The sequence below is a fragment of the Lagenorhynchus albirostris genome, chromosome 9, assembly GCF_949774975.1.
Source record: "Lagenorhynchus albirostris chromosome 9, mLagAlb1.1, whole genome shotgun sequence".
Taxonomy (NCBI): domain Eukaryota; kingdom Metazoa; phylum Chordata; class Mammalia; order Artiodactyla; family Delphinidae; genus Lagenorhynchus; species Lagenorhynchus albirostris.
In genome coordinates this window covers 49955692-49968855 of record NC_083103.1, presented here as the reverse complement: position 1 = coordinate 49968855, position 13164 = coordinate 49955692, and the positions used below count along the sequence as shown (strand labels likewise).

At 44.8% G+C, this 13164-nt stretch overlaps 1 protein-coding gene across 7 annotated transcripts in view; it reads left to right on the top strand.

Moving 5' to 3' along the window:
• The window catches only part of CLPB (ClpB family mitochondrial disaggregase), a 179218-nt gene that overhangs the window by 32396 nt on the left and 133658 nt on the right, over positions 1–13164 (top strand). For all 7 annotated transcript variants that reach the window (XR_009542451.1, XM_060159912.1, XM_060159908.1 and 4 more), the window contains exon 3: positions 3182–3268. Coding sequence is in view for 6 of the 7 variants with exons in the window: in XM_060159912.1 (XP_060015895.1) it covers positions 3182–3268 (87 nt within the window). In the remaining variant the exon portion in view is untranslated. The remainder of the gene's footprint in view (positions 1–3181; positions 3269–13164) is intronic.

Sequence of the window (13164 nt, the reverse complement as noted above, 5' to 3'; positions counted from 1 at the left end):
CCTTAAGGGGCAGGAAGAGGAGGCATCTCAATCTTCTTTCTTCAGCACTGCCTCCAGAGGAGTGCTGCTTCTAGAATTCTCAGGGCCCAGGCAGGGGAACACAGGTCACTGACCCACTAAAGGCATAAAGGATTCTGGCTGCACTGCGTTTCTTCTGTTCATGCGCACTTTCTCATTTCCCTGCCCTAGCTCATCTCCCTTGGTCTGTGTTACAGCAACCTCCAAATTGGTCTCCTTGTCCCCATTTTCTATTCTGTCTCCTTTCAAATTCAGCCTGCTTAAGCTATTAGGTTAATTCTATAAGTTCTTTTGCCCCAAACCTTCAGTGACAACCCCACTTGCCTATGGTGAGAGTCCAAGGAATGGCAAATAGGTTTCTTCTTATTGATGGTAGCTGATTGAAACCAGTGTTGAGAAGGATTCTGAGGCTCTTTCAAAGGCTCCATAGGAAAGAACTGCTGAGAGAGAGTCATGATTTCTGACTGAGATACAGGAGGGCAGGACCATAGCACACACATGCCAGGCATTTGTCAACCCTTTAGATTGGGTTTTTAACCTAGGGTCCACTATTGATTTCATGGGGACCTACGAACCCCTGGGCATTGTATGTAAAGAAAGATTTTTTTTTTTTTTTTTGAGTGTGTGTGTGCCTGTGCACTTTTCTGGAAAGAATCATCAGCTTTGATGATTTATCCTCAGAGGAGTCCATGGCTTAAAAAAGGTTTATGCCTACTGCCTTGGCCTCCTAGCTTGGCTTTTGAGGCCCTGTGGTAGGCCCTGCCTACCTTGGCAGCTGCCTGTTTCTGTGCTGCTAACTGTCACACAGATGGATCTACCTGATGGTCTCTGAGTATACTTTCTCATCCCTTCCCTGCTTCTGAATAGTATCTTGTGTCTTTTGTCTTGACTGGCATGCACTGCCTCCCTCTTCTGTAAATTGTTCCTATTCTTCAAGGCATAGTGCAAGTCTTTTCCCGAAGACACCTCTCATCAGCCCTTCCTGATTTTCTGGTCTTACAGACTGAGGGCCAGAGAAGTGAAGCCATCCAACCAGAATCACAGTTAAAATCAGACTCCAGTCTCTCAGTTCTCAGAAACTTGCGCTCTCCACAGCACCACTTGGCCTGCTAAACAAGGGAAGGTTTTGTGCAAAGAGAGATTTCTGTCTCAGAAAATTATCCCCAGGGTTCTTAGCCTCTTTAACACCTTTGGCTATGGACAGTTGTTTCTGCATAAAGGATGCTTAACAGTGTATGTGGTAAGAGGAAGAGGCCCAGGACTTTGACCAGAAGAAACCTTTCAAACTAGAGGTGAGAGAAGAGGGTTTCCCAACCTCCTCTCTCAACACTCCCCTCGCACTTCGTGCCTGAGTCGTGCCAGACCTCTTTCAGGGCCTCATATACCCCGTGCTGCCTTCTACTCTGATGAGAGGCTTTACCTCTGCCTGGAACACTCCTTCCCTCCCTTGCCCCCTTTTGTCTTGCTAACTCTCTATCATCACTTCCTCTGAGAGGCCTTCTGGGTCATTAAGGCTAGGTTAGGTTCCCTGGTTGTACATTTGCAACTTGAGGCCCCCTTCCTAGCACTCGTCTGATGTGTAGCGACGTGCTTGCTGGTCTGTCTTCCCCTCAGGCTTTGACAGTGCCTGTCTCATTCCCTGCATCAGCACAGGCTGAGTGAACGAATGAGTACATGATGTGTCTCTTCATCCTCCCAAGCCTTTATCACCTGCTTACCTCAGCAGCACAGAGGTTAGACTTGGCTTGGTCCAGAGGGGCATTTACTACAGATTATGGTATAAGAATGGTGCTAGGACTCAACCCCAAGCCTCTGGACTCTCTGCCAGTGCCCTTTCGTCTAGAACGCACTGAAGAGTAGACAGCTTCCCAGTTCCCCCTAATGCCCATTCCTCATAAGCAGCTCCTGCCTTGTTGGTGAAACACTTGACTTTTGGTCTCCCTGTTTCCTGGCCTCCTACAGCACTTATGGTGGGAAACCACACACGACAGCCTTTGTTTTCCTGCTATCCTGAGTCCTCCCTCCACAACTAAATTCCTTAGGGCAAACCCCATGTCTTCTCCACACTCCCATCCCAGAATTCAGCACAGGGCCAAGCATATGTCATGCTGATTTGCTGGAGTCCATTTAGTCTTTTCTCTTCCATGTTACATGGAGTCAGGTTCAGTGTAGAGGAAGGTTGGTGAGGTGAGAAGGATTCAGGCTGCAGAGCCATTATTGACTTGGGTTCCAGTCACTGTACTGCTCCTTAACTAGCTTTGTGACCTTCAGCGAGTCATTTCCCCTCGCTGAACTTATTACCTCATCCATGAAAAGAGGAGATTAATACCAGCTCCTTAAGCTTGTGTGAAGAGTGAATGAGAGCATGTATGTAAAGTTCTGGGGCAGTTCCTGCTTGTAGGAGGTGCTCAGTAAGAGTTGGTTCTCTTCGTTCTCCTCTCTATCCACCCCCACATTATAGGGCCCCCTGCTACTGGGACCCAGAATTCAGGCTTTTAGTGGTATACTTAAAAACTTTTGTTAACAGCTACTGAGCTCCTACTGTGTACTAGGCACTGGCATATAGAGTCAAATAGGCTCATATGAACTTTTCTAGAAACCTAATCTAGCATTTCTAACATTCTTTCCATCTTCCCTTGCATTCAGAGTTCCAATTTCCAGACAGCGACCATACAAATAAACTTGAGAAGTGGGATTCTTCCGTAAACCGGGAGCTACATAGATGAGAAGTGTCATTGGGCATTTGGTGCTAAGCATGGGGGAATTCTAAGGAAGGAGGAGAGATCTGTGGACTGGATGAGTCAGGAAAGCCTACTTGGGAGAGAGTCCTCAAGCCAGGGTTGTATCCCATTATATGAAAGTAGGTTTAGAATAGGCAGAGAGGCAGGGAGAGAGCATTCTGGACGGGGGGAAGGCACATTCTTTCCTCAGTAGGCTGGGAGGATGACAGCAGAGGCAAACTCATTTAAGGGAAGAGGGAGAGAGGTAGGAGAAGGCTGGGGTCAAGGGAGAGTGACCAGAGGAGCTGGGATGGGTATTTAGTTCTCAAAGCCCTATAACTATTTCCAAATTCATCTAGCCTCCCTGTTTATTGATTTTTCATTTCTTCCACTCTTATGTCCATGATAAGCCATATACTGAAAATATTTCTGTCTCTTTCTAGGCTGTTGTCGGAAGGTGCTGATGTCAATGCAAGGCACAAACTTGGCTGGACAGCACTCATGGTGGCAGCCATCAACCGAAACGACAGGTGAGAGATCTCCTTCCACATGGGGCTCCCTTTGCCAGAGCTCTGCAGACCACGATCCTGAACCCTCTCCCACCCTTGCCTGTCCCCCTGCTGTCTTCTTGAAAGGCAGGGAAATGGACTCAGCCTAAGGAACTGGTCTACACCTGGTGCAATGGAAAGTATAGGAGATGTGGAGAGGGAAGATGTAGCTCTGGATCACAGCTCCATCCTTCATTGACTTTGTGACCTTAGGCGAGTCATTTGCTTTATTGAAGCAACAAAATGTTTGAAAGCCTGTTGTAAGTGGTTAAGTGTACCTGTGTAAGTTATCATTATGATTACGTTATCATTATCCATGTTGAGCAGTCTGCAGTCACTGTCCCCAGCAAGGGCTCCATTGGGCTGTTCCTTTGGAAGTTCTTGTATAAACTAGGGCAGGTGGGGGTGTTCCTTCCCTCTCATTGGAGGCCCTGCTGTTTTCCTATATGCTTCCCCATTCCCCCAGCATGCAGCTGTTGTGTAAAGATTGAAACAGTCTACTTTGTATATAGTTATCTCTACTTCTTACAACCACCCACAAGATATATATTATTATTTTTCATTTTGCAGCTGAGAAAACTGAAGCCCAAAGAGGTAAAGTGATTTGTCTAAGGTCACACAGATAGAATTTAGAACCTGGTCTGACTGCCTGCAGAGTTTGTGTGTTTTACTGTACCTCACTGCTGCCTCCCACTGCCAGATCCAGGGCTTGGGCTGGATGCTGCCATTACATCGCAGTCTCTAGCTGTGATTATGCAAAAGAATTGATTGAAAAAGAGCAAAAAGAGATGCTTTCAAAGAAGGCAGACTGGGTGCTTTAGTAACAGCCACTGACATTGATGGTGGGAGGTGGAAGTTTTCATTTTCCCTTCAAGCAGATCTTTAAGGATTTTATCTGCCAGTACTGGCCACCTTTGGAAGGGTCATAAATGTGGTGGAAATCAACCAAACAGGTATTTTATGTCAGGGAGGCACTGCCTCAGACTGGCTGAGAGACTTAGCTGTACTGAGAGTTCTCTCTTCTCTGCTGCTCTGTTGTGAACTTGATCTCAGCACTCTTTCTCCTTATTTGCCCCTTTAGCTTTAAGCACATAGTCTTTAAAAGAAAAATTAATGTAAATAGGTTCCACAGTTGAGAGCCTGGAATCCAGTCCTGGCTCTGACCCTTAGTTGAATTTCAAAATTCTATGAACACCTTGTTTCTTCACCTGACATCAACTATTTCTACAAACATTTGGTAGATATCTACTCTGAACCAGGCTTTATGTTAATCACTGGGGAATCAGAGGCCTTGGGAGCTCGTGGTCTAATGTGGAAAAGACAGGCAGGTAGAGAAACAGAGTATAGTGTAATCAGTGGTATCAGAGCAGTGTGGACAGGATAGTATCAAAGCAGAGGGGGTGAGGGGACTGAATCTCACCACAGAGCAGATAGATTCTTACTATATTCTTGTGAGAATCAAATGAGATAATGTATATGCTACAGGTTACAAATGGTGAGATGTTATTCTCTGCTGCTCACATTAGACCTCTACACACAAACACACATGTGCTTATTCTACCACTTATAACCCCCCTCCCCTGCCTCCACCCCCACCCACCAGTCTTTCCCAGCTTGCAGGTATCTCCATCTGCAAGAGGTAACCCGTGGTGGAGAAAAGGGAGGGGGTATGTGCCTTTCTATGTTTGATTTTATCAGCATTGAGACAGAATAGGAATTAACACTATACTTAAGAGTACTGCCAATCAGTGAGCACATAGCTAGTAGATGTGCTTTGAGGACACTTCTCTCTGAATCTAATGAGTTGTTGGTTTAACTGATTGCTCTGTCTTTATCCAGGGCCATTAGCAAATCAGTGATGCTCATTGAGCAAAGTGAGAGTGTTGGCTTGTATGTACTTGGTTCCTAGAACTAATTATTGGTGTTTTAAGCTTCTATTTTGTGCCCTCCTCTTCCTTCCGGTACCCAGTGAGGACAGATTTTTATAGAAAATAGCATACTCTCAGGTTGGCTTTATTTATTCATATCACAAAAATTGTTTGGCACCTACTGTTTGCCAGGCACTGTTCTTGACAGACAAATATCCCTATCCTCAAAGAGCTTATTTCTGTACAAGTGGTGGTCCCTGGGTAGAGAGAGGCAGGGACAGACAATAAACAATAAATACAATGCATAAGTAAACTATATATTAGAAGATAAGAAGTGCTAATGGAAAAAAAGGAAAAGTAGAATCTGGTAAAAGGGAATGCCAGGGTGGGTAGGCCTCATTGGTAAGGTGCCATGGGAGTGGTCTTGAAGGATTATCGTGTCCATCCCAGCACAATCTGCCAGTAAGTTTTTCTGTATTAGAAGTGTGCTGATTCTCATCTCATCAGTCACCAAACCCTTCTGGAATCATACTGGCCAAGCCTGAAATGCCACCACCTTTGAAATGGGTTGGGTCAAGGGCGAGTAGAGGGACAGCACCCCGTGATTCAAGGCTGAAAGTAGAGAACCTTCACCTCCTTTAGAATGTTGGCAGCCCACAAGCTCAAAGGAGATATCCTGAGAGAAGCCCAGTCATTTCACCCTCAACTGCCTTTAGTGCCTGGCTGCTTAATGTGTTAAGTCCTTGGGGATATGAACACAGTAGTCTCTATACTTAAGGAGATTATCTTCTTGTGAACCTTTATTTATATATGTATTTATTATTTTATTTAATTTTGAATAGTAAAGAGAGTGCTATTTTGTTTAATTTTGAACAGAAAATACAGTGTTATAGAACAAAATGTTAAAAATATGCATGGGAACTTATTTATAATTTATTCCCTCCTTTTATTTACAGAAAGGGTTTAAGGTGACTTAAATCAAAATACAAATATAAATGTACACAGGAGAGTTAAAACTGGATCAAGATCAGAAATCATATTGGTAAAAGGAAAGATAATTCTATCAGGATTGAACTAGAGATTTTCTTTTCCAAAAATAGGTTTATTGTTTTTGTAAAGAAAATATAGAGAAGAAAGTAGCCATCAACTGAATCCCCTCTACCTAGAGACTGATCACTATATCTATATCTATATCTATGTGTCTAATTTTACATAAATGGGACCAGGCTGTACTCACTGTAAATCAGGTAATTAGTGGAATGGAGTATGAATTTAATTTGAAGTTTCCTGACAAGCAGGGCAAAAAAGGGATACAGAGAGTTTTGGTTCTTCAGGAGAGAGGAACTTTGTGCTGACATACCTTTATGTTATCATGTTATGCATCCAGCAGACTTTTTTAAAAACTAGACTGTGTCAGGTGCTGATATGCTAGGCTAAAGGGGATTCAAATACTAAGTAAGCATCACAGCCTTTGCCTTAAGAAGCTTACTTGGACTGCTGACATCAAGGACTTGAGCATTGTGATGGCCATTGTCTTCAGTAGCCCTCCTGCCAAAGATTTACCAACATTCTGCTAGGACAATCCTTTTGCCAGCCTAGTAACAGCTTGGGTGTAGTGTTGACTTGAGGAGTAGTTGGCGGGGGCTGGCCCCTTCTCCACAGTGAGCCCTCCATAAGCCTCATGCCACAGGCACTTGTTTAGCCTGAGTCTGGGTGCCTCATTCCGTGTTGCACTCTGACCCAGCCCAGCTAAACGCTAAGCCACAGGGTCCCAGGATGACCACTGTGACTTAGCACAGCCTCTACTGGCTCGTGCAAATATACCCAGCCTTCAGCTAAATTCAATTAGTTTTTCTTTAAGAAGGGAAAGAAATCCAATTTTACTAAACATGGACAGACGGTGGAAGGCACTTTGATGTTACAACCTCTCAGTGATGCTTTACTTAGTCACAAGTTCATAAGCAAGAAGGCTTAATTACTTGGGAAAACACGGGATTAAAACTGGACACAATGGCTGAGTATCCGCTCTTGGGCAACTTGATTCGAACCCATGCACCCAGTTCGTGTGTGGTGCAAACTTTGATGTGTGCTGTGACAAGCTGAAAGTCATGACCCCCTCAGGGATGCTCCTTCAGATGGCATTTGCAGGATGTGTAGGCGGAGAGGCAGGGCCTGCCGGGCCTGTTTGCTCTACTTTGATGTCCAGGCAGCCACAGGCCGCACTGTTTGCTCTTTCACTGAGGGGTGGATTGGGAGCCTCCTACCTTTCCCAGTGGACAATGGCCAGCAATGGAGTGTGACGACTGTTGACCATTCCAAGAGCCTGGCGGACCAGAACAGGGCTTTGGGAGGTGCAGAGCCTGGGGGGCAAAAGCTATTTATAGGACAGCCATTTCTCCAGATGTAGCTTTCTTTAAAGCCTAATGGTGGTTGGGCGCTCATCATAGAGGTAAAAATAGTCTCATGAGTTTTAACAGGTACTGAGTACTGCTTGACCTTTTGTCCAATGACACTAAGGTATTTGTAAATTGAAAATTTAAGTCTGTCCTGTTTTCTTCATCAGCATGTATATGCAGGGGATAGTGGTTTGGAAGAAAAATGGTATTCTAATTCCTCAAAAAAGAAGCTGTCAAAACACGTCTGATAAAAGAATAGTATCCAGAAGATATAAAGAACTCTTACAAATCAGTAATTAAAAGGTAGCCCAATTTTTTTTTAAATAAATTTATTTATTTATTTTTGGCTGCACTGGGTCTTCGTTGCTGCGCGCAGGTTTCTCTAGTTGCGGCGAGTGGGGGCTACTCTTTGTTGTGGTGCGCGGGCTTCTCATTGTGGTGGCTTCTCTTGTTGTGGAGCATGGGCTCTAGGTGTGTAGGCTTCAGTAGTTGTGGCATGCGGGCTCAGTAGTTGTGGCTCACAGGCTCTAGAGCGCAGGCTCAGTAGTTGTGGCGCATGGGCTTAGTTGCTCCACGGCACATGGGATATTCCCAGACCAGGGATCGAATCCATGTCCCTTACATTGGCAGGTGGATTCTTAACCACTGCGCCACCAGGGAAGTCCCAATAGCCCAATTTTTAAAAAACAGGCAAAAGATTTGAGCAGACACTTCACCAAAGAAGAGATTGATGGCAAATAAGCACATGAAAGATACTCAGCATTTAGGGGAATGCAAGTTAAAATCACAATGAGATACCACTACACACCTATACCAATGGCCAACATTTTTAAAACTGACAATACCAAGTGCTGATAAGGATGCAGAACAGTTGTCATCCCTGCTGATAGGAATTCATAATGGTATAGCCACTTTGGAATATATTTCAGCAGTTTCTTATAAAGGTAAAACATACATTTATCATTGCTGCTACAGCCCAGCAATACCAACTCCTAGATATTTGTCCATGAGAAATAAAAACATACATCTACAGCAAGACCTGTATGCAAATATTTATAGTAGCTTTATTCATAATCACCAAAAACTTGAAATCACCCAAATGTCCATCATCTGGTGAATGGACAAATTATGGTACATCCATACAGTGGACTACTCAGCAGTAAAAAAAGAACAAACTTCTTGTACAGGTAACAACATGGTCAAATCTTTAAAGCCTTATGCTAAGTTAAAGCCAGACATGAAAAGCTACCTGCTGTATAATTCCATTTATATGACAGTCTGGAAAAGGCAGTACTATAGGGACGGAAATCAGGTTAGTGGCTGCTAGGGTTTAGGAGTGGGAGGAAGGGCCCAATGGAACTTTTGGGGTGATGGAAATACTCTAAGTGTTGATTATAGTGGTGGTCATAGAACTCATCAAACTGTACAATTTAAAAGGATGAATTTTACTATGCATAAATGATACTTCAATAAACAGACTTTTAAAAAGTTTTCAAAAAACCACCATATCTCTCTACATTTTCACTGTTAATTGTGACCTTTGGTGTACTGAGAATTCCTGTTAGTAGAGTTAAAATGAATTCATACTGTTTATAGTCACCTGGAATGTTTCGAATTCTTATAGTTGATGGTATCTTACATTGGAGTACTATATATTCTGATTGTTAGTAGAGAATAAAGATTTGTGGATTCACACGGTTCGTGATGTCATGAAGTACAGTTACTAATGAATAGTGATAAATTCACCTTATGAGTGGTATACAGTGGGCTCACAAAGTGTCATATGGTTCTTTATGGCGAGGAGAAAGTGCAGGGTTCAGGACTGGGAGCTTGCCTCTCATCCCACATCATTCTTGGTTTCCTTGTCCCTGGACTGCCACGCAGGGAGGACCACCTAAATAGCATGGCCATTGTGGAGCTTCAGGAACCAAAGATCCTGAAACAGTGGGGTCGTGGGGGGAGGTTCAGATTTGAGTCCACTTGGGCTTGCTGGTTGCCTTGAAAGCCCCTGCCTCAGGGAAGTGAGACTGCCAGGCAGAGAAGGAAGCTCCAGCAGAACTGTTTGAAATTCCCCACAAGAGTCTCCCTCCCTCCTTCTGCTTTTTCTCCCGGGGTGCATTTCATCAGCATCGGAAGGACTGCTTCCCGGCACTGCCTTCCCTGCTTGGCTGGAGTCCCTGAGGAGCTGAGCTAATGAGTGGATAACACGCATTTGCCAAGGCCTTCCTGGATGTGGTACCTGGGCTTTGTTAATTTTAAAATGCCGCCATCCTTGGCTGAAGACCATTTAATTCCCTCTCATAGCAGTCATTTATTTTTAGCATTTGCTTATTTTCCCTCCACCTTACTAAGGGGAGGGGGGGCATTAAATCCTATCTTTAAGAACCCAGCAGCCCAAGCCAGATCGCTGACCTGCAGGAGAGGTTTTACAGGCCTCTCTGTGTGGCCGACAGCTCCACAAGTGTTCTTAGAGCAAAGAGCTGATGCTTCTCTTGCAGCTGGACTGGGGCAGCCTCCATGGGAGGCTCTTCTTCCTTGCTGGCTGGCCAGGGGCAGAGCATGTAGAGAACCCCAGTACCTGTGCTTTAATGTAGGTACCAGGGGACCTGACAACATGGACGTCTATCCTGCTTTGGAGGCCTATAGTCTCTTCCCAAGGTCCCCAGCCTGTTCTCAGCCTGGCTGCTTGCTGCAGAGTGGTGCTTCCGTTGGCCGGAGGAGGCTGGCTTTGTGCTATCTGATCTCCTGACTATAGTGGTGATGATGGCTGTGGTTGACTGAGTGTCTTCTGTGTGCCAGGCCCATGTCGAATACTTCCCATGTTGGCTCTAATCCTCACTGCAATCCTAAAATGGGGGGATTATTATCCCTATTTTACAGATAGGGAAAATGAAGCTCAGAGTTGCCTAAGGTTGTCCAGTAAGTGAAAGGGGGAGCCAGGATTTGAAGTCAGGTCCCTCTGAACCCCAAACCCTTATTCTCTCCACTGGATTATACTACCTGGGTAGGGAAGATGCAGGGAGCAAAGCCATGCAGTGAATCAAGGGGTGCCAAGACCAGGAGTCAAGTCAATTCAGGCAGGGTTTCTTGATGACCCACTATGTGCTGGATGATTTTTTGAGAAATCTAAAAACCGACAAACTACTCTCCTTGTCTTCAAAAAAGCTTTCAGAAAAGGGATAAAACAAGCCTCCTTTTAACGGCAGATTGAGGCAGAATGTGGTCAGTACCCGGAGAAGACCAGCCTAGAGTGCTGGGGTAGGGGTTAATCATGAAAGGAGGCCCTTTCACATGAGGTGGGCCTTGAAAGACGGACAGGATTTTGGTTGGTAGAGGTGGAGAGCAGAAAGACAGCATTTCTGGAATAAGCACCATTGTGAGCATAGGCTCATAAAAGTAAGAAAGTAGGGATGTACCAGAGTTAGTAGGGGGCACTGGCAGGGTCTGGAGACCAGTGAGGATAAAGGAAAGCCTTATCCAGCACGGACCATGGTCCTCTCAGGCTGTAACTGTCTAGCATGTGGTAGAGCTGTGAGCTCTAGAGCTGGACGACCTGGATTCACATCCAAGCTGTCTCTTCCTCTTACTAGTCATCTACCTTGGCAAGTTCTTTCACTTATCTGTGATTGTTTCCTCAGCCATAAAATGGAGATAATAAGCTGAGCTACTTTAAATGTGTAAATATATGTATAGTGTTTAGAATAATGCCTGCCACATAGTAAGCACTTGATAAGAGTTTGCTACTTTAGTTAATAGTAGTATAGCAGTAGTGGTAGTGTCTTAATTATTATTATGACTAACACTGCTGCTGCTGATTGGTGACCTCAGGAAGTTAGTGAATTTCCTGCAGGTAAGCCTATCTTTGATGGAGGTGGGGGTATTACTTGCCTCTCACCAGTATCTGATGGGTGATGCAGAAGCAGTAGGGCTTTGGAGATTCTTTTTCCACTCCTTTTCATCTAAGAAGCTGGGCCTAGAACATGGGACCCCAAAGCAGGGCACTTTGATGTGGAGCTTGCTCTCATCCCAGGTGGCCGCAGCTGCCTAGTGAAGAGCAGTTCCCAGTATTTCCCAGCAAGAAAGGGCGGGTGAGTGTGCTGGCCAGGTGCCCGGAATGCCAGCACCATGCCCCCAGAAAAGTGTGCCGAGCTTGATGTCTCTCCCACCGCTGCTGTGGTTGATTATCTCTGAGTAACAGAGAGTCATTTCTAATCCCATTTAGAATCATTGCTCAAGATAATCCTGTTTCGTAGTAATGATATTCCAAGCCCAGCATGCACCCGTTTCTAGTTTGGCAGACACATGCCTTGACCTCAGGCCACCCAGACACTGCTCCCTGGAAAGTGATGTCAGCTCATTTGCCTAAACTGACAGTCTCAGGGTACCCACCCCCTTCTCCAGCACTATATCCCATCCTGGGGTTCTGTGTTCAGTGCTGTCTTCATGGAGAAGATCAGTTGGGATGAAAAGAGCATCCAGTACTCATCCAGTTCAGCAGCCTGGGGAAGGGTGTTCCATTTCTAGGGACTGTGGTATGGTCCACTCCTGCACCTTCTCTTTAAAGACATCAGACCTACTCTGTGCTTATTTAAATAGGGGTGCCACAGGGATATCGGCTCGGTGCTTTGTGACCGCCTGGAGGGGTGGGATAGGGAGGGTGGGAGTGAGGGAGACGCAAAAGGGAAGAGATATGGGAACATGTATATGTATAACTGATTCACTTTGTTATAAAGCAGAAACTAACACACCATTGTAAAGCAATTATACCCCAATAAAGATGTTTAAAATAAATAAATAAATAGGGGTGCCAGCTTGGTGGGTCAGGAATATACAGTAAATATGGTAGGTGTGTCTGGGTTGCAGCAAGGTATTTGGCTGTCTCTTATAATATCCACATTAATAAAATATGATGTGGCAAATAGTTTGGTCAAACTAATGAATGGTGAATGATCTGGTTCATTGTTTATATGTGAATGGATATCAGACTGGAAAGCAGACTGTACTGGTGAGCCACAGGGGTCTGTCCTATTCACTAGTCATATCACTGATTCTAGTGAGACCATTGATAAATGCCAACCAAATGGGCAGATTAAATGAAGCTTACAGGTAGTTGATATGTTAGGTGAAAGAGTCAGGGATGTGAAAAAAGAACTCCGTGGGCTAGAGCAATGGTTAAATCTGTGGTGATAAAAATTAATAGGGACAAGTGTTTCAGTCTACAGTTAAAACCAAAAACCAACTGTAAAATCCAAGGAGACCCACTTTAGCAATACTAGCAAGTAAAGCCCAGGAGCTGACTGAAAACTCAATGTGTGCATCAACAGTGCAGTGTTAAGGCCTTAGAAGTGAATTGATTCAACGAATATTTACTGGCCCGTACTGCGGCCTATGTGCAAGGGAACAGATGGCCAGGCAAGGTCCTTACTTTGGGGAGCACAGTCTAGTTGTGTGTGGCAGAGTGGTGAGGAACAAGAGCTCTGGAAAGAGGGCCTGAGTTTAAAACCTAGCTCTACCTCTGAACAGCTGTTTCCTCATCTGCAAAGTAGGAACAACAATAGCATCTACCTCAGCATAGGGTGGTTGCGAAGATTAACATGCATGTAAGACTGCTTAC